General features: G+C 40.8%; 1 protein-coding gene across 5 annotated transcripts in view; it reads left to right on the top strand.

Moving 5' to 3' along the window:
* Positions 1-26,801, top strand: part of LOC130921337 (inositol 1,4,5-trisphosphate receptor type 1) — a 156,628-nt gene that overhangs the window by 101,847 nt on the left and 27,980 nt on the right. For 4 of the 5 annotated variants that reach the window (XM_057845083.1, XM_057845085.1, XM_057845084.1 and 1 more), the window contains 13 exons: positions 4,886-5,069; positions 7,594-7,847; positions 9,880-10,080; positions 10,167-10,277; positions 10,394-10,489; positions 10,576-10,719; positions 10,796-10,903; positions 10,969-11,161; positions 16,491-16,613; positions 18,505-18,680; positions 22,970-23,134; positions 23,325-23,514; positions 23,599-23,691. In XM_057845083.1, coding sequence (XP_057701066.1) covers positions 4,886-5,069; positions 7,594-7,847; positions 9,880-10,080; positions 10,167-10,277; positions 10,394-10,489; positions 10,576-10,719; positions 10,796-10,903; positions 10,969-11,161; positions 16,491-16,613; positions 18,505-18,680; positions 22,970-23,134; positions 23,325-23,514; positions 23,599-23,691 — 2,038 coding nt within the window. Of the gene's footprint in view, positions 1-4,885; positions 5,070-7,593; positions 7,848-9,879; positions 10,081-10,166; positions 10,278-10,393; positions 10,490-10,575; positions 10,720-10,795; positions 10,904-10,968; positions 11,162-16,490; positions 16,614-16,937; positions 17,847-18,504; positions 18,681-22,969; positions 23,135-23,324; positions 23,515-23,598; positions 23,692-26,801 lie in introns of those variants that run through there. The other variant, XM_057845087.1, reaches the window with a different exon arrangement.

Consider the following 26,801-nt stretch of genomic DNA (forward strand, 5'->3'; position numbering starts at 1 on the left):
GCAGCATAAGACAGACATAATTTGTTGTTTTGCTTACCTGGTTCTGACTGGTTAGAGGACCGGCGCAGCGTGTCAAATACGAAGCTCAGCTATGCAGATATGCTGAACTTACAATTGTTCACTAGTTTTAAGAGGTGGTCTGAGCAGAGTCACTGTTTGTCTTGATGAAGGCCTGCACGGCCGAAACATGTTGGCATTTTTTAATTTATACAAAGCCATGACTGAATAAAGGCTTTTTATTTTTGTACTTCTTGAGTGCCTCGGTTTTTTGAATTATTAGCTTTTTGTATCCCTACACCGAAGAGCACCAGAAGCATACTATGTACACCCAGCAGCACTCCAAGCACCTCTTGTCATACTCCACAAAAATGTATTTCTATGGTGACATGAACATGCAAATGCAAATATGATTACATAACTGTAGCAAAGACGTCAAGCTTTCTGAGTTGTGTGACATGCGGGTGTGTCTTTTAAACATTGGCATGTGCCTGTTGCCAGAGACCGCTGACCTACTTTTTAAAAGTTTGTGGGTGTGGAAGCACCCTTTTGCTTGTGTGTGCTTGTGCTGGAAAGTATGTGCGTGTGACTTATGTAATCATAATGGGTGTGTGTTTGTGGAGCTGAGGTGGGGTATGTAATGGTGAGTGCTCCTATCTCCACACACTCTAGTTCATTCGATGCCAAACTTACCCCTGCTTCACTCTAGCTACCTAATTTATAATGAGCAGACAAGGGCATTCTGCCTCCCATCAGCTACCGCCGCAGACACGCTGCAAGATATAAGCGGGGTGTCAAGTGCAAGCAGTCACTCGCTACACTCAGCCACCCACTGTCATCAGGGTTGTTTATTGGATGACAGTCTCATTCAGCAACTCCCTTCCCTCCTTCCGTAGTCTGCTATCTACTTGTCCCTGAGTGTTGCCGGTGCGTACGTGCAGGAGAGCCCCTGCTTAGTGGTGGAGGTCTGAGGTGGGGTGGAGCAAGAGTCTATGGAATCTGCTTCAGGGCACAATCCTATAATTCATTGCCTTAGTAGATTTGAAGTTCACAGTAACTTAAGAATTGTTTCATTTTCTAATGAAGTGGAGTTGTTTTGTTTACAGACTGCATTTCAATGCGTGTATAAAATCCTTACACAAGGTCATTTGGTGATCACGTTTCAGAAAAGGCTTAATTTGATATATTTTTTTGCCCGTCGTTTGCTTCTTCGGTAGCCCAGTTTTGCATTTAACCTGGAAAGGCAGGTGGTTACATAACCTTGGTTGGCCCAGATACTGTCTAACAGAGTATTCTGTGTCTCGTCCTCTCTTTCAGTCATCTGCTTTCCCCACGCCCCCTTTTCTTTCTCTTTTCCTTCTGACTTGCTTTTCGTCTCTGGACTGTTTAACTCTGTTCCTCCTGTCTTTTTTTTCTGTGTAAGTAGGCCAGGCTTCTCCTGCTCGTGTCAGTTTTCACCCTGTTTATGTGGCAAATCGGCCTCTGCTGGGTGAGGCCTTTGCAAAGGGTGCTATAGATAAGAACTGTTACATAATGAAAACAAGAGTCCAGTAGGCTAGCCGGCACATACTGTACATGATGTAGAATACTCTAATTCTGCATGACCCTATTCCTGAGCAATATCTCAACTAGGGCTGCAGCTATCGAATATTTTAATAGTCGATTAATCGATGAATTAGTTAGTTCGAATAATCGAGTAATCAGATAAGGAACATGAAAAATTAAAATACATGAGCTGAGCCTCAAACGGTATAAATTTATTTTTAAAAATGAGGATCTATGTAAAACAAAAGAACAATTAGCTAACTTACATAGAAAAAGTCCGCTAGCTTAAATGCTACAAAATGCTAAAGTTTTTTGTTTCTTTTTACAATGCTCTAAACAAATGGTTCAGACACATACTCCCACACAAAAAATGGCTAAATATACCTATAAACTAAATTATGAATGCATTAAAAAAAACAAAAACTTAACTTATGTTGGTCTTAACAGGGAGCAGTTGGATTCAGCCATCTGAAAAGAGGCAGACCAGAGGGCAGTGTATCCACCCTAATCAATAAAACAAAATGCAAACACTTTCAAAATAGACCATTACAACGCCACTTTAATTAAACGAATACTCGAGGCAACAAAATTTAATTCGAATATTTTTTTCTAATCAAATACTCGAGTTAATAGATTAATCGTTGCAGCACGAATCTCAACTGAAACCCTCTTCTACCTAAATCTATGCTATTGAAATTCCTATAATTAAAAATAGAGATCGACCGGTATTGGTTTTTCAGGACCGATACCAATACTGTTTATTAGTGGTCAGAGGGCCCGATAACCGATTTTTGGAGCCGATATTCATTTGCAATAAAATTGGCTTAAAAATTTTGAATAATTATAACACTTCATTGAAATGCCTAAAGCATGTTTATTGAATCGCACAAATAAAGAATAATAGCTCCTGGGGTGGCTGAATTTTCCAGACTCAGAAATATCTCTTCTAAAGTTAAATAAATGGCTCTCTGAAATTTTTCCACAGAAAATATATATATCCACGAATATAGAAACAGTTCTTGGCTAATGGACAAACTGTTTGTAGAAATAACAATTATATAACCCAGTTTTAATTTGATCTGTTTTTTAATCGGCCATTCGGATTTTAAAAAAGGCCGATACCGACATACATCAAATTTCCAAATATCGGCGCCGATACTCGGCAGGGCCGATAATCGGTCAATAATTAAAAGGGACAATTATTTTATTATTTTATAAAATAGTTAAAATAGGGCCACATGAGTAAAACTTGTTGGACACGCCCCCTAACCCCCCCTCAAAAACTTTGTGCTTACTGTGATTGGTCTATCAGTGCTCTATAATCTAGACTCTATAGCAGGAGTGTCAAACTAATTCCATAAAGGGCCAAGAGGGTCCTGGATTTCGTTCCAACCAATGAAGAGGTCATCTTTTCGCCAGTCTGATCTCATACAAGTATAATCAGTTGATTGCAGTCAGGTGCTGCTTTTTTCAGCAGAAAATTCATTGGTTAATCTATTTGCGCAGTCTTGGTTGAAATGAAATCCAGGACCCTCTTGGCCCTTTGTAGAATTGGTTTGACACCTCTGCTCTATAGCATTATGCAAACTTTAAGATTGGCTGTACGATTCATTAATTCATGTTAATGATTCTGTCTTGCGTTATACTCATGCCACTATTTTGAGCGAGCAATGATAGATTCATTCATTCACGTCAACATTGTCATTGTATCACATCCTTGCCTCACATACTTTTTTCATCTCGGAAAAAATGACGCAAATGTTGTTTTTTATGTCAACGCAGTGGGCGCCATCCGTAGGTCTGTTGTACTGCCTCATACCAAGTGAGAGTCAACCTCCTGCTGTGCAAACCAGTTTCTCCTCCCATCAGATAGAGGAATAGAAGTACTGGAATAAAACCTGTAAATTGGGGATTTACCAGTCCTTAAACTGATCTAAAACGCCACTTTGACTAGATTTAGTCAATGTCCAAAGAGAGGGCCTTGAGTATCATAACCTTCACCGAATCCCTTAGGGGCAGTTTACATGGCGACTCTGCAACACGAAGACGCAATGACTCTGTTGCAGAGTTGCCTCGCGTGCATATGGTGTCGGGGAAGACGAAAAATTCTCAATCCTGCCTCCAAACTGGAAGAATTTGATTACGGGGAATTGAGGGGGGCTATCTCCACATGCATATCAAAGGCTCCCGCAGCGCGACACCGCGCCGAAAACGTCAGCACTCGTACACGTTACATTGGGCATGCGCAGTAGTGCTACTAAACTTTAAAAACAGCAAATATGGCGGAATGTCGGCTTTAATTTACTGTTTTAATAATAATTTTAAATTAAATATATTGAATGTTTCCATTTTTGTGCCTTTTTGAACAAAAGAAAAATGCCATCGCTTCGAGTGGGCAGGCATTTTTTTCCGGGCTGAGGATCTTTGGTGGGGTCAAAGGGCATCATTCGCTGTCCCCTTGTAAATGTGCACTGCCCCCTAGGGCCTGGCATGCATACTACATCGTTTTCATGCGGAATTGCAACATTGTTCGATTGGAGACGGGCCCATAAAAATTCAAACGTGAAAATTTTCGTCTTCTTGGAGAGTCACCATGTAAAAGGCCACTTAGACTGATTCACCGAACCCCTGGGGTTCGATTGAACCCGGGTTAAGAACCACTGAAATGACATTTAAAAAAACATGATTTTCGGAAATTACTTCTAACACTGTTCTAAATGGTTAAACTCTGATTTCCCCATTTCAATAATCGATACTCCGCATATTTTAGTTATTGTTTTGATTGTGATTACAACGGATGCCCTGCCCTCCACCAATCAGGCAATTACGATTTCAGTTTTATGTCTTTGGCAGAGCACACTTTGTGAAAGCCTGCTGGGACCACCTGCAGCGAGTTTTCGGCCCCAGTTTTTTTATGTTAAGTTTTTGGTTACGGCCAAGAATTTTGGTGCATCCCTAATTTTTTTTTTCTCCCAATTGGATAGAAATATCTCTAAAAAGCGACAACAAAGACACACTCTACAAAATGAAGATAATAGACTGGTTTAAATAGATAAATAACATTTTGTCTAAGTTGTGAATATAGGTCAGTGTTAATGATAGTGTTTAGGCAGCAGAGAAAGCCCCTGAAGGTCCTGACTGCACACAACTGGGAAATTATAGTTTCCACATTACCATTTTAGACCATGCATGCACCCATATATGCATTTCAATGCTTCCTCACAAGGGTCACAGGTGATCTGAAGCCTCTCTCACTTTACTTTAGGCAAAAAGCAAGTTATGCTCTGAACTACTTTTACTAAACTGGTAACTTTGTCATCCTTTCTCTATGTTGTGTGTCCAGCGTTCATTCTTCTGCCGTCTGACAGAGGACAAAAAGTCAGAAAAGTTTTTTCGGGTGTTCTATGATCGCATGAAGCTGGCACAGCTGGAGATCAAAGCTACAGTGACAGTAAATACTAGTGACCTTGGAAACAGGAAGAGAGATTACGACAGCCAGGACAGAGACACACCAGTCCGCAAAAAAGGTTTGTGGTTACCCATTCGAAGATTTTTTTTTATTGCTTTCCTTCAATTCTCCCCCTATGGTTGAAAGGTGTTGTTTAATTAATATTTGAGAATACAGTGATGCCTCGTTTTCACGGTTAATGGGGACCAGAACCCCACGCGATAAGTGAAAAACCGTGAAGTAGCGCAAAAAAAATTGTTAATTAATTAATTAAGGAATATACAGTATGTATCTATATATATTCCTTTTTTTGTGTTGGTTCACTTAATTTATATAATATGTTTTAATAAATGTTTTTAAGCACTTCAGATGTAATAATTATGATAAGTTTTAAACATGTTACTGTCCCTCCAAATTATTTTTAAACAAGAATTCAGTCGTAGAAAAATGCCTGGCTTTATTAAATGCTTCATTGAGTGAGTCTACTCAAATCCGCTCGGAGCTGCTCACTTACACACAATGAGTCGCCACAGCAACTTTTTAACAAGTTAAACTATGATTGACGCATGCGGTGCTTTTGAAGCTCGTGACTGGCAAGATCAGACACATTCATCTTTCAATCATTGTTAACTTTAATAAGTAACTCCAGTGCACTGCCTGCCTGACGTACAAAGAGTGAGGGATCATTGTAGCAGTAGTATGGCCGGTTTTTAGTCCATTTTTCCTCAAACATTCAGTTCAGTATTTTTTATTTTTTTTCATTTGGTTTTATTTTTATTCTGTTTAACACATTGCCGCTCTATCAAGGTACATTAGTCACTGTTTTGCATAAGTATACTAATCACTTGTCTCAGTAGCTAATCTCGTGAAAAAAGCCAAGCCAGTCTTTGTACTCTCAAATGACAAAAATAGGCAGCAGTGCAAAATTTCCCATAATTGTGAATGTTATGCAGGACATATTAATTATATCTTAAATAGTACATTCTGATGCATTAGCTTGTGGGAGCATTGGATATAGGTCTTTACAAAGATGTCGATAAATACTTTAGCAACACGTGGTTTGGCCACCAATATTTCACTCATGTTGGAGATCCAGGTTGGGCAATGCAATTAAGGAATGCTATTCGCATTGTAAAGGAGGAGTGTGCCGGTATGAGATTCTGACGGTATGGTATCCTTCAGCCAAAATATCACGGTATGGAAATTACATCTCTAAAATGTTTTACTTTGAGATATTGATATGAAATATTTTAAATAGAATTAAAATCATTCCATGCTTACCTTATACACACACTTTCTTCAACACAGACACTTGCCAGAGAGAAAAAAATACCACGTTTTACCACCGCTAGACATACTAAACACACTTGAGTTAACTCTCGTAGCTGGTGGAAAGCGTTCATGACAGTGTTTACTAACCTTTAATTTTGCATCAATGCAAAATCATATTCCATCTGACCATGGAAGAACAGTCCACTTTCATCAAAAAAGGAGTCCCCATAATATTTGCAGATGAGCTGGATGATTCCAAGTCCCCACCATCTTCCAGCATCCCTCTTATCCTTCAGGAGGAAAAGCCCCCGCTTCCACCCCTACCCCCAACATGGCGGGTCCCCATAGCACCCTTTTGAACCAGGACTTGTTGGAGGAGTATTCGGTTTACCAAGAAGGCAAAGGCTCTCGCCCCAAGAACATTACCTCCTAGAGGTCAGCCCCCCCCCCCACGTGCCTCCCTAAAGCTCACCGAAGCGTTCAGTTTGGAATTCAGGTGCACTGTAGTGATGCTTGTAGAACTACAGCAGACATAACGACATGGATTTCAATTAAAATACAGGCAACCATAAGTATATTTTGACCATCACGGATAAGATATTTCATTGTTCTACTACTGAAACAGGCAAAATAGATGAAGAACCCGTTGAACCATTACTCTTCTCTATCGCTCTTTCGTTTTATTCTTCAGATCCGTTTTTGACTGTTTCAAATGTAATTTCGCCTGCTAATTCCAATTAGCGGTCCTGGAGCTTCCTGTCTATCCGTCCTGGGAGTGGATCTCTCCTGACTGTGGTACTCCCCAAGGTTTCTCATTTTTCTCCCGAAGACTCTGGAGTTTTGGGAGTTTTTCCTTGCCGACATGGAGGGTCTAAGGATGGGGGAAACCCAGGACTTGAATTTATTTATTCATCTCTGTTGCTTCATTTGCTGTTTCTGATTGTGTATCATATTGCCTCTGCAAAGCCCTTTGAGACAACGTTGTTGTGATCCAGGGCTATACAAATAAAATTGAAATTGAAATGGTTTGTCTGTTTTGCTGAGAAAAGAGTTATCTTCAATGATGTACTATTTCTATTAGGAGTGTTAACCTCTTGTTACCTCACGATTTTTTGCGGTTTTGAAACCGTGACGTTGTCATACCACGGTATACCTTGAAACCAGTAATCGGAACATGTCTATATAGGAGTACAATGAAATAGATTTAAAATGTTCATTTTGAAGTTAAAATGTATCAGGACTCTGGACATAACCCAAACAACATTTTCAACACCAACAAATAAGCCCTTACTTACATTCCAATTGAAATACTTTTGTTTGTGTTTGCTCAGCAAGAGAATCATCAGTTGTCATGACAGAAGAAGTGCGAGAACAACTACTCGAGGCCTCATCTGCCACCAAGAAAGCTTTTAACTCTTACCGACGTGAGACAGACCCAGAGGAGCATTTCACCTCAGCAGATGGCCAACCAAGCACGGGGGACAAGAATCAGGATGAAGGGGAGATGAGCTACGTCATTATTATTATGCAGCCTATTCTTCGTTTCTTGCAGCTACTTTGTGAGAATCACAACCGTGATCTACAGGTTTGTCCTTTCAAGCAGCACATTTGATGTGTTTCATAGTTTGCACTCTTTGTTGAGTGCACTTCCTCCTTTAAATGAGCATTTAATTCACCTGTTTCCTTTCTAAGCAATTCATAGTAATAGGATCGAGTTATTCCACCTGACGTTACGCTGAAGACATAATTATAATGATCATGATAATAATGCCAACCAACTATGACTGTTCTTGCAAGTGATGTTCATTGTTTTTTATGTGTTGCAATTACTGGGGAGGGGGGGGGACTTTCCCCGACTTTCCTGGCACACAAAAAATTTACAGGTAAGTATTGTTTTTTCCTTTAAAAAAATCAAATAAAATACCGTAATTTTCGGTCTATGAGCCGCTACTTTTTTCCTTCATTTTGAATCCTGCGTCTTATAATCCAGTGTGGCTTATTTGTTGATTTATTTGGTGTAAAAGGCAACACATCCTTCCTAGCATGCCTTGCAGCGCTACAGGTGTAAATAACAATCAAAATTCATGTTCTGGGCCAATTATACCATTCCAGTTGTTTCATCCATTGCTTGTTATGGTATTTGGTAACACTTTATTTGACAGCGGCGTCATAAGACTGTCATAAGTCACTATGACATGACACTCTAATGGGCATTACTGAATGCTTATGACATATGTCATTAAGTGTCATCCGGCAAATTGTTACTATCTCTGATCTTTTACATCCATTCAAAAGTGACATAATTTGCTGGAAGACACTAAATGACGTCTGTTATAAGCGTTCATTAATAGTCATGACATTGTCATGTCATATTTATGATTGTCTAATGACAGTCTTGAGGCGCCACTGTCAAATAAAGTGTTAACAAATACCATAACTAGCAATTCATGAAACAACTGGGACGGTAACTGAATAAATAATTAGCACAGAACATGAATTTTGATTGTTATTTACATCTGTAGCGCTGCAATGCATGCTAGGAGGCATGTTGGACAACAACTGTGTTGACAGCAGGTGGCAGAAGAGCTTGACTGTCCCCCCCTAAGGGAGCAGTGATGGCCAAATGAAGCTTCTTGAAGTAATGAAGCCTTGAAGCTAGGGTTGTTCCGATCATGTTTTTTTTTGCTCTCGATCCGATCCCGATCGTATACATTTTGGCAATGCATTAAGAAAAAAATGAAAACTCGGATGAATATATACATTCAACATACAGTACATAAGTACTGTATTTGTTTATTATGACAATAAATCCTCAAGATGGCATTTACATTAACATTCTTTCTGTGAGAGGGATCCACGGATAGAAAGACTTGTGACTTTGTATATTGTGACTAAATATTGCCATCTAGTGTATTTGTTGAGCTTTCAGTAAATGCTACTGTAGCCATGTCCAAATGCATGATGGGAAGTGGAACCATGACTGTGCGTAGTGCTACCAGTTGATATATCTCCTCTGCATAAGGTGTTAAGAAAAAGATCAATTGCTACCTTGCTTCCCCACATTGCTTCCTATGATATTTCTAATCGTAGGGAGAGGGATTGTAAGGCTTTAGCCAATTAAAAAAAGGCTCCAAAGGCTGCCAAAATTCACTCTACTCATTTTACGTTGCCTTTTATCTCTCTATATAGGTAAAACGGCGCCATTACAGATTGAGCGCGACAATGCATGAGTGGGTCGTGCAGTGCATGCATTAATTGCGTTAAATATTTTAACGTGATACATTTTTTAAAAAATTAATTACCGCCGTTATCGGGATACATTTTATAACCCTACCTTTAGCCTAAACTAAAGACTCTGGATGAGTGTAACATGTCTGTAACGTTAAATACAATTAGAAAACGATTTAATTAAAAAATATACGTATATATATTAAAAAAAGGCATGGCCAATATTTTTTTGCCGATTCCGATACTTTGAAAATGACATGATCGGGACATCTCTATTAATATTGTTTCATAGTAATACAAAATTGGACAGTATTTTATCCATTTTTTTAATAGCACGGCATACGCCTGAGCTATCTTGTTCACCAATTTGAATTTCTTCATACCCTCAGAACTTTCTTCGCTGTCAAAACCACAAGAACAACTACAACCTGGTATGTGAAACTCTTCAGTTCCTGGACTGCATCTGTGGTAGCACCACAGGAGGTCTGGGCTTGTTAGGGCTCTACATCAACGAGAAGAATGTTGCTCTCATAAACCAAACTCTAGAAAGCCTCACGGAGTACTGCCAAGGTCCATGTCATGAAAATCAGGTACACCATAGACTGTGCCCTATGTGGCAAGTTTACTAAGGTAATGCCCTCCATTAATATTCCATCTTTATATGCACTTTACCCAGAATTGCATTGCCACTCACGAGTCTAATGGTATTGATATTATCATTGCTCTGATCCTTAATGACATTAACCCACTTGGAAAAAAGCGAATGGATCTGGTGCTGGAGCTCAAGGTGAGTTGGCATGCATGGACAAAGTTGATTGTTGGAAGGTTTTTCTTTTTTAGATATTACTTAGGAGTCAAAAGTAAATTTAGGAAATACTTTTGAAAGCTGTTTCATACTCCTAGAACAATGCATCCAAGTTGCTGCTTGCCATCATGGAGAGCCGTCATGACAGCGAGAATGCTGAGAGGATCCTTTACAACATGAGACCAAAAGAGCTTGTGAGGAACTTTCTAAATGGCCTCTTATTATCAGCTCCTAAATCTGTAGAAAAAATTGTGAGCCATTTGTATGTGTGTGTCTCCAGGTGGAGGTGATCAAAAAAGCCTACCTGCAGGGAGAGGTGGAGTTTGAAGACACAAAGGAGGAGGAGGAAAATGAGGATGACGAGGACCATGATGCAGCATCTCCCAGAAACGTTGGCCACAACATTTATATCTTAGCTCATCAGGTCTGATTTACTTATGGACAAACTCCCAATTATCACAGTGTAGTCTTATCACTTTGTTTGTGTGTTCTTCATACAGTTGGCCCGGCATAATAAGGAGCTGTCCATTATGTTGAAGCCTGGAGGAGCCAGTGGAGATGGCGACGAGGCTTTGGAATTTTACGCCAACCACACTGCTCAAATAGAGGTGATAAACATACAAGGAGAACCACAGAAATCACTTCCTAATGGTGATCATAAACACATATCCAGATTGTGCGCCAGGACCGCACCATGGAAGAGATTGTGTTCCCAGTGCCCAACATCTGTGAGTTCCTAACCTCCGAGTCCAAGGTTCGAGTTTACTACACAACTGAGAGAGATGAGCAAGGCAGTAAGATCAACGACTTCTTCTTGCGAGCAGAGGACCTCTTCAGTGAGATGAACTGGCAGAAGAAGCTTCGAGGTATAAAGTAGGCTAACAGCAAAAATTGATTAAAAAAAAAAAAAAAAAAAGATAATAAAAATCTTCATCTGTCAATTAGACATGTGCCGATTACCGGTTTCAAGGGATACCGTGGTATGAAAACATTTGTTTCAAAACCACAATTTTTTTTCCATCATACTGTCCCTAAGGCATTAGCTATTTTTTTATGTCCCCAAAAAATCCCCTGCAGGTGGAAGGCTCAACCCTACGCCACTGGTTGTTGCTCAGTGTCAGTGAGTCAGCTGTGCTACACAGTGGCTGAAGGAGATGAAACTCCTGAACCTTTTCCCCCATCAAAAAAAAACAAAATCGCTGGTATGGGAATACGGCTACAGAAAAGTTACAGACGGCCACGGCTTAGAGGAGGAAGGCCAACCGACATGTAATACATGTTTGCGGAGGGTGGCTGCCGAGGAGGCAATACCTCCAATATGATTTCGCATTTATACAAAATTAAAGGTTAGTAAACACTGTAATGAACGTTTCACACCAGCTAAGAGAGTTAACTGCAGCGTGTTTAGTGTGTCTAGCGGTGGTAAAACATGTGTTTTTCTTTCTCTGGCAACTGTCTGTGTTGAGAAAAAGAGTGTATAATTTAAACATGATACAAGTCATACACACGTGCTTTTTATGGATTTTTTTTTTTTTCTGATGGTAATAATTTTGAGCTGTGGCTGTGGGTTTAGGCTCACCTAGAGGACTGCATTTATTTTAATTTTATTTAGAATATTTTGTTAAATTTTAAAAATATATATATTTATGTAACATTATACTTATGTTCTAATCATGCTAGTATGTTTTGAAAAATAAAAATTCTGTTCAATGCAATTTTTTTTTTTTTTTTGAACCCAGATATCTCTAATACATTTTACAGCTGTAATTGCAATACCGTGCTACCGTGATATTTTGGCTCAAGGTTATCATACCGTCAGAATATCATACCGGCACCTGCCTACTGTCAATCGACTGCCTGATGGGTGCCGCGGTAATGAGATTGTTGTTGTTGTTAATTCTCCTGTTGAGTGAGCCTTTTATTACTAGACTTAAGTAAGATTTTATTCATTTATAGTCAGCTAGGTCAGGCTACAGACCGCCCACAACCCTTGTGGGGATAAGCCGTGTGAATAATAAATGTATGAATTCGTTTTGAAGTATGGAGATAGATTAGAAGCTATGCTAAAATGTAATAAAGTGATACAATAAAGATCATTAAATGGACGAGAGCTGAACAGAATATTGTGTAAAAGCTATACAAATACAGTTCAGTTCAGTCAAGAATTGAACAGACAGTAATATGCCTTAATCCACAGAAAAATTATGGCGTGCATGCCCTAGTTTTTGGAAAAATCGTCCATATCAGTTCAACCGTGTTGTTAAATTTTTCACTTTATTTCTTATTCCGTTGTTGTTTGTTTCAGCTGAAAGAATTGCCTTTGGATGGATTGATTGATTGGAGAACCGTATTGTTTTTATTCTGAAACAATACATTTGAAATGAAAGTCTAAACAGGATATCACTCCTCTGCGTGTAGGTGTAATGTGTATATGATTTCCACTGCCAGAAATCAAAATAGGGACTTTCCGCATCATTTGTGTCGCGACTGGTTGTACAGGTGCCTTGTGAATCACTATATATATTTAAACATCCAAACACAGGGCTGCTTCTACGCCTTGTCACATTTGGAATCACCGATTAAGACTGCATACCACACACAAAGCCATATTTTGTCTACCACTCCAACAGGGGATACTGTTGCTTGCATCACGTTATCATTCATTCCATCCTATTCATTGAAGGGCCTTTAACCTTTCAGGGACAACGGACAACAAGTGGACAGCCATTCAAAAGTTGACACTTAAGACCTTTCACTCCTTATACAGAAAGTGACTATTTATGATAATTAAAACAATGTTGGGGTTTTTTTGTTTGTTTGTTTTGTTTTTTTAACTTTAGACGTTTTAACCCATTATAGGACAAGAACCTATTTTTGGTTATTTAAAAAACAACATTAAATATTAGTAATTATTATTTATAAATATTTTTAATTATTAATCATTATTGCATTTGGATATTTTTTTAATATAAATGCATTTATAAATGTTGATTAAAAAAATAATTAATAAATGAAAATTATTAACAACTGACATACAGAAGTTATAGCTGTAAGAACACTCAAAAGTAGGCATGTGCCGGTATGAGAGCCTGATGTTTCACAGTATCACAGTATTGCAATTACATCTATAAAATGTGTTACTTTGAGATAACTGTTTTTTTTTTTAAATAACTTTTTTTCCATTAAACAGAATTTTTATTTTTCAAAACATATTAGCAAATTGGAACATAAGTATACTGTTAAGTTAAACAGAAAATAAAATTTAAAAAATAGCTGCAATAGTCTCAATAAAATGAAAATAAATGCAGTCCTTTAGGTGAGCCTAAACCCACAGCCACAGCTCAACATTATTACCATCTGAACAAAAATCATTGAATTATTTTCCATAAAAAGCACGTGTGTAAGACTCGTATCATGTTTATATTATACACACACACTCTTGCTCAACACAGACAGTTGCCAGAGAGAAAAACACATGTTTTACCACAGCTAGACACACTAAACACGCTGGGGTTAACTCTCCTTGCTAGTGGGAAACGTTCATGACAGCTTTTACTAACCTTTAAAGTATAAATGCGAAATCATATTGGAGGTATTGCCTCCTCAGCAGCCACCCTCCGCAAACATTTTTACATGTGGAATGGCTCTCCTTCTCTAAGCCAGTGTTTTTCAACCTTTTCTGAGTCGCAGCACGTTTTTACATTGGAAAAAATCTTGCGGCACACCACAAACCAAAAATCTTCCAAAATTACTTTCTGAATATTTCAGAAATATACTTCAGAATATTTAATATTCTGAAGACTGTACACAAGAAATCCTGCCCGTCTCATCAGACCATAGGACATGGTTCCAGTAATCCATGTGCTTTGTTGACATGTCTTCAGCAAACTGTTGGCGGGATTTCTTTTGTACCGTCTTCAGAAGAGGCTCCCTCCTGGGCTGACAGCCATGCACACCATTTTGATGTAGAGTGCGGCGTATGGTCTGAGCACTAACAGGCTGACCCCCACCCCACCTCATCAATCTCTGCAGCAATGCTGACAGCACTCCTGTAACGAGTCACATGACATTTTGGTGGGAAAATGACAAGCAGTACTCAATTTGGACATTTAGGGATGTACGTAGTTCCCATGCGGTGTACTCACTTTTGTTGCCAGGGGTTTAGATATTAATGGCTATAATTTGAGTTATTTTGAGGGAAAAATAAATTAACTCTATTATATAAGCTGCACACAAACAACTTTCATTGTGTCAAAGTGTCATTTTGTCAATGTTGTCCCATGAAAAGATATACTTAAATAGCTGCAGAAATGCGAGGGGTGTACTCACTTTTGTGATACACTGTATATCGACACTTGACGAATCTAATCAAATGATGTACAGTAGGTGTGCTGGGGTCCACATTGTCTCGGACAGCAAGGTGGCTGATGGCTGGAAATCCGAGCAGTTTTTGATTGTGACACCAGCAATACCTCGCTCATCTACACACGACCGAAACCTTCTACCTACTCCTTCCTTCCAACTGCAACTCCGCCCTACGATGTAAAAAAAAACCCAAAAACGCAATATTGGATAATATCTCGCGTCACACCTGACGATCTCTCAGGGCACACTAGTGTGCCGCGGCACACCAGTTGAAAAATACTGCTCTAAGCCGTGGCCGTCTGTAACTTTTCAGTAGCCGAAGTATTCCCATACCAGCTTGGCCTGAACGATATTGGAAAAAAACTATTGCTGCGATTTTTTTGGGGGGTTTGCGATATTATATTGCGATATTTAAAAAATATATATATAGATTTTTTTTTTAAAGAAATTTTCGCTAAATGACTTGAATAGCTGTTTGGAAAGACTTTGCATGACTCACAATGACCAGTGTACAGTGATCCTCGTTTTTCGCGGTTAATGGGGACCAGAACCCGCCGTGATAAGTGAAAAACTGCGAAGTTGCGCACCCCGCCCCCCAAATTTTTATTTTTTTGTGTGTGTGCTCAATGTATTTATTCAGATTTAGCATTGGAAAGAGATACATATCAGGCATGTTTTTTTCTCACTTTTTCCCCAAAGTATGATTTTAAAAAATGTATATACATATTAATAAATGGTTTTAAGCACTTCAAATGTAATACTTATGAACAGTTTTAAACATAACTGTCCAACCAAAATAATTTTTGAACAAGAATAAAGTACTGTAGTAGAAAAATGCTTGGCTTTATTAAATACTTCTGTTTATCTACCTTAGCTGTGACTCTTGGTGGACATGTAGAAATTACAAACTCCTCATGATCACTTCTGGCATTTAATTTATGTCTCAAACGTCTCCACACGCACACACATTCATTCCAAAGCTGCTTCCTTGCAGAAACTGTTTAACCAGTTAAACGATGATTGACAGCTGCTGTGCTGTGATGTCTGCTTCTTTGGCAAGATCAAAGATACCAGCATCGTTAACTTTAATAAGCAAGTGCTGCAGTGACTGTGAGGTTCAAAGAGCTGGGATAGGGAGGGTGTGAGGCTCTGGGCACAGCAGAAAGCAGGGCGTATTTGGATTAAAAAAAAAAAAAAACTATCGCATGTCCTCGCGATGGGACTATCGCGCACGCACACATCGCGATGGCGATGTTTAAACGATATATCGTTCAGGCTTAATACCAGTGATTTTGTTTTCTTAGATAGGGGAAAAAGTTCACAAGTTTTACCTCTTCCAGCCATCATTAGCACAGCTGACTCACTGACACTGAGCAACAAATAGTGGGGTACAATTGAGGCTTGGAGCTTGAAGCTTGAAACCAGTTATCGGCACATGTCTATTCTTAAGATGTTTTTTTGTTGTTTTTTTTATAGTATTTAACTCATTGCATGACATTGACAGCATTATACGGCCAATTCAATTCAATTCAAAACCGGAAAGACTGGCTATGAATACTCATGTTTCAGAGCCATTGACGTTGCTAGACGTCCAATCCATTTTGACCGGTCAAAATGGATTACAGTAGACGTCTAGTGCCGTCAATGGTAGCCAGTGAGTTAAATGAGTGCCCTGTAAGAGTTGGGCTGGGGGTCATAAGTCATGAATGAAAGGGTTAATGCAAGGTATTTGATAAGGCATATGACACTTTTTTCCCCCTCTTCTTTTGTTACTAATGTGAAAGGGTTTCACATTTATCCACCAAACTTAAACTTTTGTCTGTTTTCCAGCTCAGCCAGTGTTGTACTGGTGTTCAAGAAACATTTCAGTTTGGAGCAACGTATCCTTCAATCTGGCTGTGCTCATGAATCTGCTTGTCTGTTTCTTCTACCCGCTGGAGGGGATACATGGAGGTCAGTTGCTGTAGTATGACTACTTGCCTTATCTGATGTCAGTGCAGATGTTGTTTTGCATTCCTTGACATTTGAAATAAGTGAGACAGACAATGTCCGGTTGATCGATGTTGTAATGGAGATTTAGAGAAGCTGTTAATATCCTTTTTAGGCCACAAGCCAGGGTCAAAGTAAGGTCATGTGCTCAATAATGTAAAACAGGAAGAACAGCGGCTTGCTGGCATGCTTTTTTGCCACAACCTGTTCTCATAATGAGGAGTGCCTTTAAATGTCAAACTATGACGGCAATTCAGTGTTGTCTTACTCTGAAGTGTTGTCTTCTAGATTCCCTTCCCAATCCAAACAAAAAGTGATTTGAGGAGTTCTGAAATCACATGGTGTAGCCACCCAGAGAGGAAAAATTAAGGAGATGAATCATTTTTTCTAAGCAAGTGACCCACTGATCTGCTTTTCCCCGAAAGTTCTGATCTGCTGACTGGTATCACCTGACCAGGATTAAAGCATTGGACCTGAGAATAACCCTAGCTTTGTTTGAGACACACCCTTTGCACACAGACAAACTTGTTCCTTTTAGATTAATTCCCAAACTGCTTTGAGTCAGATAAAAGGAGTCATCTTTGGAACTGTGAATGGTGGATTCTGTGTTTTGCTTGTTTTGATCTCAGTTCAAGTGAGCACTGAGAATGAGTAATGTCTGTGTTTTCCCCTCCACACAAAGCATCACGTGAAATGGCAATATACCTTTGGTCAGTTTTAATGAGTGCTTTTATTGCGCTTGGCCTTTGCACTCTTGCTCACACCCACACACGCACACTGCCCTCCTTTGTGAAGGGCTTTAAAATGATGTTATAAGAGATCTAGGGCAGTGTGTTCTGCTGCCAAACTTACATGTACACATACAGTACATACATGTACTGTACACAAGCCTGACTGGCTTTTGACTGAGTGCTAGGATTAACATAGCAAGCAATGCATGCCTGCCACATTCTTCAGTGACAATTTAATTGATACCTCTGAAGTTTGAACCTGTGCAGTCTCCATCAACAAAAGTGTTGGTTGGTAAATGTAGTTACAAATACTGCATGTAAATCTCCCTCATTTTGTCTGTCAAATCACTGATGCTATGTGTTGCTCCCTGCTCTTTCATGATGAATCTTTCAGCCCAAGTATTTTTAGAGATGGCTGTTATGTAAGTGGCACCTGTCATATGATCTCTACATGGGTTGGGAGGGAGAGGGAACTAAACGAGGGGAAGGCAGCCGAAAGAGGCAAGAAGGGAGGAAAGGAAGTAGTCGGGGAAATGTTTTTTGACCACTCTGCTATAATAATAAAAGTTATTTTCAGTCATGCCCGTCCTTCCCATTTCTTTTTATCTAATATTGTACAGTCCTTCTTGACCTTTCAAACGTGAGCAAATGCTTCAATGTATAGTGTAAATAGAAAAGACATTTTATAGTGCGGCATCAAGTGGGGTGCGGCTTTTTTTAGCGCAATTTATTTAGGTTTTTTTTTTTTTTTTTTGTCGCAGTGACACGTTGCCAAGTAAAACCCTTAAGGAGTTTCATGTGGCAACGTGTCAGGTCTTCTCTCGCTAAAGCTCCACCCACATGCCCTTAATGCAGATACACAAAATGTATATACTGTACTGTCAACTACTTTTAGGTCTTATGTAAGTGAATCTTGTTGGGTTCAGTCCCACTAATGACGGCCCCAGGGTTACCTGCGAGCAAAAAACTAGTTAGAAATATTAAACCGTTGAGCCCATTTTTTTCACAGGCTTTCTTTATGACGACTCTGCACATTTATTCAATATAGAGTGTTTGTTGAGACCATATAAGCATTTTCTGCAGAGATTCTGTACAATAAATCACTTGGCATGAATCCCTTACAGGGACACTGGACACCCACCTGTCTGCTCTTTTGTGGATGGGGGTCTTGGCAACACTTATTATCGTGATCATCATGCCTCAACCGCTGGGCATCCGCGCTCTTGTCATCGTCACTATCCTACGGCTTATCTTCTCAGTTGGCCTTGAGCCTACTTTGTTCCTGCTCGGTGCCTTCAATGTGAGTTGTCTGCCTCCCTTCAATCAAATAAAGAACATTTTCCTGTGTTGTTTTAGCCAATAAAATTAAATTGGCCGATATTTGCTATGTATAATATTCAACACGCGCTTGTAGAATATTCAGACATAAGAACCAAGTTTGATTCTGGATCTTTAAGGAGTTAACATTTTCCTTTACCTCACAGTGCAAAAATGTGTGCATGTGCAATTGTGCATCGAAGGTATGACATACAATTACAGTAAATGGAAGGACGATTGTTGTGGAAAGAATTATTTTGCCAATGACGTGGTACACATGAAGCAGTGTCGATTCAACTGTGTCAAAAACCAATAAGTGTACAATTTTTTGGTAACACTTTACAATAAGGGTCCCTTAATTAACATTAGTTAATGCATTTTTAGACAATAACTCATGTTTAAGTAACATTACAATAATTAATATAATTGCTTATCTAACATTTATTAATATATTAACATGAGTTAATGCATTAGTTAATGCATAACCAGACAGTAACTAATAGTTTGGTAAAATTAAAAATATATATAGGCCTATATAGGGTTAGGGTTTGTTAACTTAAGAATTTATAATTTCTTAGTTAAGGGACACATGTGCTACACTTTATAATAAGGGTCCAAAAAGCATTCAGTAATGGTTAATAAAGGTCAAGGGGGGGTGACTTAAGCATCTATAATTTCTCAGTTAAGGGACACATGCGCTATACTTTACAATAAGGGTCCAAAAAGCATTCAGTAATGGTTAATTAAGGTTAAGTAATACTTATGAGGTACGTTCACGTGAAATATTACCATACTCAAGGTTAGGTTAACAGCACCCAAGGACTCACAGAGCAATGTTTCTCATTTTAAACTAACAATCACTTACTAGTACCAGTATACATTAATAACTATTTATTAATGCACTAATGTATATGTGAATTAATGTTAAGTAATGTATTATATACATGCGCAGCCCATCCCTCCTCCCGCCGCCCAGCAAAGGAGCCACCGTCCCCCCCCCCCCGGGACCCAGGGTGGTCTCCCGGGCCACCCGCGTGCCCATCAACCGGCCTTCAGGGATGGCAGAAGGGGGCGCATCACCAACCCCACGCCTACACCCACCCCCGCCCGCCCACCCGGGCCACGAGCCACAGCCACAGCCCCCCAACCGGCACGGCACGCCACGGGACCCCCAGCGGCCCACCAAGCCCCAGGCAAGGCAGGGTCCCCCGCCGGTGCAGGCGACACCCCGCTGATACACCGGCGCCCAGCCAGCGACCCGCGACAGAGCGCAGGGCGGATGCCCAGCCAGAGAAGAGAGGGGAAGGCGGAGGCAGGAGAACGCCCAGGAACTGCCACGGGGCGATGCAAGATCGGAGACCCGACCCCCCAACCCACTCCCGCGGCCGGCAGCCGAGGCAGAGGGGAGGCCACACCCCGGGAGCCACGCCATATAGAAAAAGTGTGGGACCCACCTACCACCCTATTACTGTGGCTGCCAGGTTCCCGACTGGCAGCCATCACCCAGCACCGTGATGGGGGTGTGAGGGGAGGGTAGTGCAATGTATGCATTAAAATAGGAGAGCTTGGCTTGGGGCAGTGGGACCGCAGCATGGAGTTTCTGTCCAGCCGCCCGTCCCACCGCCCTTTGCCGGAGCTCTCCTGTGGAGTATGATGTGTGTGGTGCATTTAAAAAAGGTGCAGGGATGGCGGGGCCTGTGGTGAGGAGGCAGCCGTGAGGCCCCCCCCCCCAACAGGTCCCAACCATCCCACAACCTTGGTGTGTGGTGCATTAAAAACAGGGGGGAGTCGGGCTGGGACTGTAAAGCCCCGTCCCAACTCTCCCCGGAGAAATGTATGAGCATGTAAGTGCCAGGGTGAAAAATATTTACAGTGCCGAAGTGAGAAGTGCGTGAGTTAAGAGGCAGGCTCCCGCGGGCGTGGCCCCGTCCACCAGAACCACCGGCCCCAGGGCGGAAGAAGCGTCAGGGCCCCGATCAATCCCCGCCCCAGACCACCCACGGCGCCTCCGCGACCGCCCAACCCCCTCCCACCCACCGAGCACCCACCCCGCACCCCGAGCAGGCGCCACACCAAGCGCCGGCGACCAGGGGGCGTCCACCCCACTGGCAAGGGACAGCAAGCCTCACTCTAGGCCCTGCGGGCCCCAAGAGGCCCCGCTAACGACCCCGCTGGCCGGGGGGCAGCCGCGGCCGCCGCGGCCCAGGGAGGCGGACAGGGCCGGAAACAGACCAAGGGGAGGGAAGCGCACCCCCCACAACCCACCCCCGGGCCAAGAGGGGCGCGCGGTATGGCACCAGAGGGCACCTCCCCGGCACCCGGTACAGGGAGACGCGGCTCTGGCCGGGCGGACCTGGGAGGGAACCATGGCTGCCGCATACACCCCCCGGCCCCCACCCCAACTCCACCCCACCCCACCCCGGCCGGCCGGGGAAGGGCCGCGGCCCCGGACCGGCACCCGCGCGGCCCCCCCACCCGCCCACGACACCAGCGCGCGCCCGACTTTTTGGACCCTTATTGTAAAGTGCACATGCGTCCCTTAACTAAGAAATTATAAATGCTTAAAAACCCTGACCCTAAACCCTAACCCTATATAGGCCTATATATATTTTTAATTTTTACCAAACTATTAGTTACTGTCTGGTTATGCATTAACTAATGCATTAACTCATGTTAATTAATGTATTAATGAATGGTAGATAAGAAATTATATTAATTATAGCAATGTTACTTAAACATGAGTTATTGTCTTAAAATGCATTAACTAATGCATTAACTCATGTTAATTGATATATTAATAAATGTTAGATAAGGGATTAAATGAATTATTGTCATGTTACTTAAACATGAGTTATTGTCTAAAATGCAATAACTAATATTAATTAAGGGCCCCTTATTGTGAAGTGTTACCAAAACATGCTGTCAAAATGAGAAGAATTCTGAATGGGAATTTGCTAAACTTTTAGCTTACTAGCTTAGATGTATTGGTTTTTGGCTTTATTATCTAATTTCGAAAGTTTCGGTGAATCTACATTTGAAACTTGTGGGGTTCGGTACACTGAGCAAGGTTATGAACCACTGATATTTTCATTATATCCCAGATACAAGCGGCCGAAATGAGTTTCCTACGTAGGGTATCCAGGTTCTCCCTTAGAGATAGGGTGAGAAGCTTGGTCATCCGTGAGGGACTCAGGGTCGAGCCGCTGCTCCTCCACGTTAAGAGTAGCCAGCTGAGGTTGCTCGGGCATCTGGTTTGGATGCTTCCTGGACACCTCCCTGGAGAGGTGTTCCGGGCATGTCCCACCGGCGGGAAGCCCCGGGGACGACCCAGGGCATGCTGGAGAGACTGTCTCTCAGCTGGCTTGGGAACGCCTCGGGATTCTGCCGGCGGAGCTGGTTGAAGTGGCCAGGGAGAGGGAAGTCTGAGCTTCCCTGCTAAAGCTGCTGCCACCGAGTCCTGACCCCCGGATTAAGTGGTCGATAATCGATGGATGGATTATATCTATTGATGATTGTTGTTTTTTTGTATGTCACTGGTGATAAGTTTACATGTTGAGATCGTACATTCTACGGCCGTATCGTCGAGCCTGTTCACGGATGCGCACACCACGCTCATATTTTTCTATCATTTCCATCTTTATTTCAATGGTAAGCATCACCGTTTTCCGTTTTTCATCACCTGCACTAATCTCCTTGGAACCCGTGTTGATTTCTCTTACAAGAAAATCCGCCGTGCGTCAGTCTTGCAGGAAAACAAACCAGCTGCGGCGCTGTCATAAATCGCCGTATTTTGAGCATGTTGTTGGAGGTAGAAACAAATGGCGAGTCAAATTTTATGTCTGATGTTGAAAAGATGGTGTTTCGAAGCGATCGTATGTCGAGGTACCACTGTATATATATATATTTTAAATAAATCCCAATCCATTTCACCCGATTCTGATCCTCTGCAAAATGGCGCGATCAGCCTATTTTCCGACTACGTGATCAAATCGGGACATCCTTAATTATTTGTTGAGAGAGAACATTTTAAATGAAGCTCTTGTAGAACTCAACACTCATCCAGTCTATTTGCGAGTTGCTTTATTATTACATGGCACAAGTCTTTTAGCTCGCAGGATAGCTGGTGTTCAGCACTTCTCCTCACTGCGTGGAAAGCCCCGCCGTGACCTAGAAAGATACTGTGTATTCACTACATTATCTTGTCACTGATGCTCTAGTAAACACCCAACAACTACTGACATTCTATTATAACAACTTCTATTGATCTTACAGGTATGTAACAAAATCATTTTCCTGATGAGTTTTTTGGGAAACCGTGGCACCTTCAGTCGGGGCTACAAAGCCATGGTGATGGACTTCGAGTTCCTCTACCATTTCATCTACCTGCTCATCTGTAGCCTAGGGGTGTTTGTTCATGTCTTCTTCTACAGTCTGTTGGTGAGGAAAACATGCATCCTGCACATTGATCCACATTGGAGATTTTTAAGACACCATTATAAAACTGAAGACGTGACCGAACCATTAGTAGATCCATGTGTGCATAACAGCAGAAGATAATCAAGGCTTTCTTTGATAAGTCTAGCCTGTTAGTTAAAGACTATCTTACTTTTTTTTTTTTCTTTTGAAGCTTTTTGACCTGGTGTACCGAGAAGAAACTCTGCTGAATGTCATCAAGAGTGTTACACGCAATGGACGCTCCATTGTGCTAACAGCAGTGCTTGCACTCATCCTGGTTTACTTGTTCTCCATTGTTGGCTATATTTTCTTCAAAGATGACTTCATCCTGGAAGTTGATCGCATTCCCAACACAACACTAAGTGAATATAGTCACAAATTTCACAGAATGTCACAGAAGATTGTTTGTTTTTAAAAGTACTGATGACTAGCTAATCTCTATGCAGAAAATGGGGCCAGCTTCACCAATGAACTTTTATCCGAGAAAATGTGTCAAGCTGGGGTTGATGAAAACTGCACTGCAGGGAGCATGCATGAAGGTAATACTGCAGCATCATGGGTTCTACATTATTCTGTTGAACCTCAGTGATATGAAAAAGCATCGAACCTTTTGAAATTTCTCACATTTCTGCATAAAATCACCATCAAATGTGAATGGATCTTTGTCAAAATCACACACATGTAAAAACAGTGTCTGCTTTAACTAAAACCACCCATTTATAGGTTTTCATATTTTAATGAGGATAGCATGCAAACAATGACAGAAAGGGGGAAAATAACTAAGCAAACTCTCTGCCTAAGGAGACTTAAAGGGCAATTCAAACCAATTTTTACCAAATAATTTAAGTCAGGTGTCTGCCTAATCACTGATGAATGGTTTAAAGCTGCACTGCCCACTATAAAACACACACCTGGTAAGAATTGTCTTCATAAGAAGAATTTTCTGATGTGCATCATGGCTCGGTCAAAAGAGCTGTCTGAAGACCTACAATCAAGGATTGTTGATTTGTATAAAGCTGGGAAAGGTTACAAAACCATCTCTAAAAGTCTGGATGTTCATCAATCGACAGTCAGAGAAGTTGTCTACAAATGGAGAGAGTTTTGCAGTGTTGCTTTTCTCCCAAAGGGTCACCGTCCACCAAAGATAACACCAAGATTCAGCGCAGAATACTCACAGAGGTAAAAAAGAACCCTAGAGTGTCTGCTCAGGACTTAACAGAAATCACTGGCACAGTCCAATATCTCTGGTGTTCATGGGAGGACTCCACAGAGGAAGCCACTGCTGTCTAAAAAAAAAAAAAAAACATGGTTGCTCATTTAGTGTTCGTAAAAAGACACTTAGACACTCCACAGAAGTTTTGGCAAAATATTTTGTGGACTGATGAAACCAAAGTTGAATTGTTTGGGAGTAACACACCACATCATGTGTGGAGGAAAAATGGAACAGTTCACCAACTTCAACACTTCATCCCCAACGTGAAGCATGGTGGAGGGAGCATAATGATTTGGGGGTGTTATGCTACCTCAGGGCCTGGACAACCAGCAATCATTTTGTAGAGAAGAATGGGCCAAGATTAGTCCTGATATACAGTATGTGCCAGACTGATCTGCAGCTATAGTAAGTGTCTGGTTGAAGTTATTGCTGCCAAAGAGGGGGCACAAAATATTAAATGTGATGGTTCACTATTTTTCCCCCTTCTGTCATTGTTTGCATACTATCCTCATTAAAATATGAAAACCTGTTTACATGTGCAGTGTTTACATGTTTGGGTAGTTTTAGTTAAAGCAGACAGTTTTTTCATCTGTGTGATTTTGAAAAAGATCAGATCACATTTGATGGTGATTCTAGCAGAAATGTGAGAAATTCCAAAAGGTTCGCATAGTTTTTTATACTTCTGTATCCCATTAAACATTCTTGTAATGATATCCTTAGCCTTCAATGAACCAGATATTATCTTGTTTTTGAATTTGGAAGATCAATAATGAATAAGGGGGGGGAAAGGGGGCATTTGTTATCGTGTTTACAGGGTGACCCCAAAAAAAGTTTACACTGCCATAATACAACTTAAATGCCATGTTTATTCATCTTAGAATTAGAATTTAATCACAAATTATACATTATTGTAAAGAACATGTACAGTACACTCTATTTTTCAATGTGTCCTCCCTTAAGTGTCACAACAGCCTCCAGGCGCCTGCGGAATGCTTGACAGGTCTTCTTTATGTAGGATGCTGTCATCTTTTCCCAAGATCTAACAATGGACCTCTCCAAGGCTGCCACAGAAGTTTGTGGCTTCTTACAGGCACTGTCCTCCACAGTTGCCCATATGCTATAATCCAGGGGATTGAGATCTGGACTCTGGGGTGGCCACATATCACCTTGTCAATCAACTTTTTGGTCCGCACAGATCGGCACTTCCAGACCCAGGTTTTCGTGAGGCTGTTCCAGTATCTTTCAGCTTCTTTTTAACTCTGTAGACTGCACATCTGGATATTCTCAGATTTGCTGCAATCTCAGTAGGTGTCAGACTGGCACGCAGCAATTCAGGTACAGCTAAAGTTTTCTTCATTTTCAGCAGAAGCACAGGAATTGTAGAGACGAGAGATTACCAGCTGCATTGAGTGACCTTAATGAATCACTTAAGCATGACAACCTATTTAGATATGTTTCAATGGCTTTTAAACAAGCAGTCAACTGAGTGTAAGCTTTTTTTTTGGGTCACCCTGTAGTGTGCCTTTTGATATATTTGTAAATATCATCTATATTAAATTGTTTAAATAAATGTAGCCTAGGGCGATACAGTATGACCTTTATTTGGTCAGTGGTTTGAGATGTGGTTGTAGTGGGGTGTGTATTAGTATGGTCGAAAGGAAGTCAAAAGAAACTTGTGACATTGTAAATATAGAATAGACATAGCTTGTTTTGTAGCATCAGTTATTGATCCTTTGCGTGACTACGTCTATGTCACATTCCTTTTGGCCTCAGCAATTCACATTTGACCTCGGTGGCTCTCATGTGATATCCACATGGCCATGCTTTTCCATTTTGAACTGAAATTTTTCTTTTTGTCAACAAAATAAACTTAGCAATAAGTAGAGGTTTGAATGAAAAATACATTGTTCCTGAGCTGCCACCATTTGACCATGCACTAAAATTCAAGCCGTTTTCCTGGCCTGTCAACGTTATCCGTTTAGATTAACCCTTCCAAAAATGATATTTGCCTTAACATTCTAGATAAAGAAAACATGCTTGTTTTGACTTCCTTAAGACCATGAACCAAAAATACTGGACATAACATATTTTCAAATGAAACAAAATATCAAGAGAATAACTGATTAGAGGATATCAAGAATTTAGTTTTTTTTTTTTTTTTTTTTTTTTGTGATATACGCCATCAGTGCCTATCAGGAGGTTTGTATTTGTAATGTTGAACAATTTGATTTCACCGAACTTTATAACAGTTCCGAATTTAATAAAACAGCTTATACAGTGGGGCAAATAAGTATTTAGTCAACCACTAATTGTGCAAGTTCTCCTACTTGAAAAGATTAGAGAGGCCTGTAATTGTCATCATGGGTAAACCTCAACCATGAGAGACAGACTGTGGGAAGAAAAAAAAAAACAGAAAATCACATTGTTTGATTTTTA

This window comes from Corythoichthys intestinalis, chromosome 9 (assembly GCF_030265065.1).
Source record: "Corythoichthys intestinalis isolate RoL2023-P3 chromosome 9, ASM3026506v1, whole genome shotgun sequence".
Lineage (NCBI taxonomy): Eukaryota > Metazoa > Chordata > Actinopteri > Syngnathiformes > Syngnathidae > Corythoichthys > Corythoichthys intestinalis.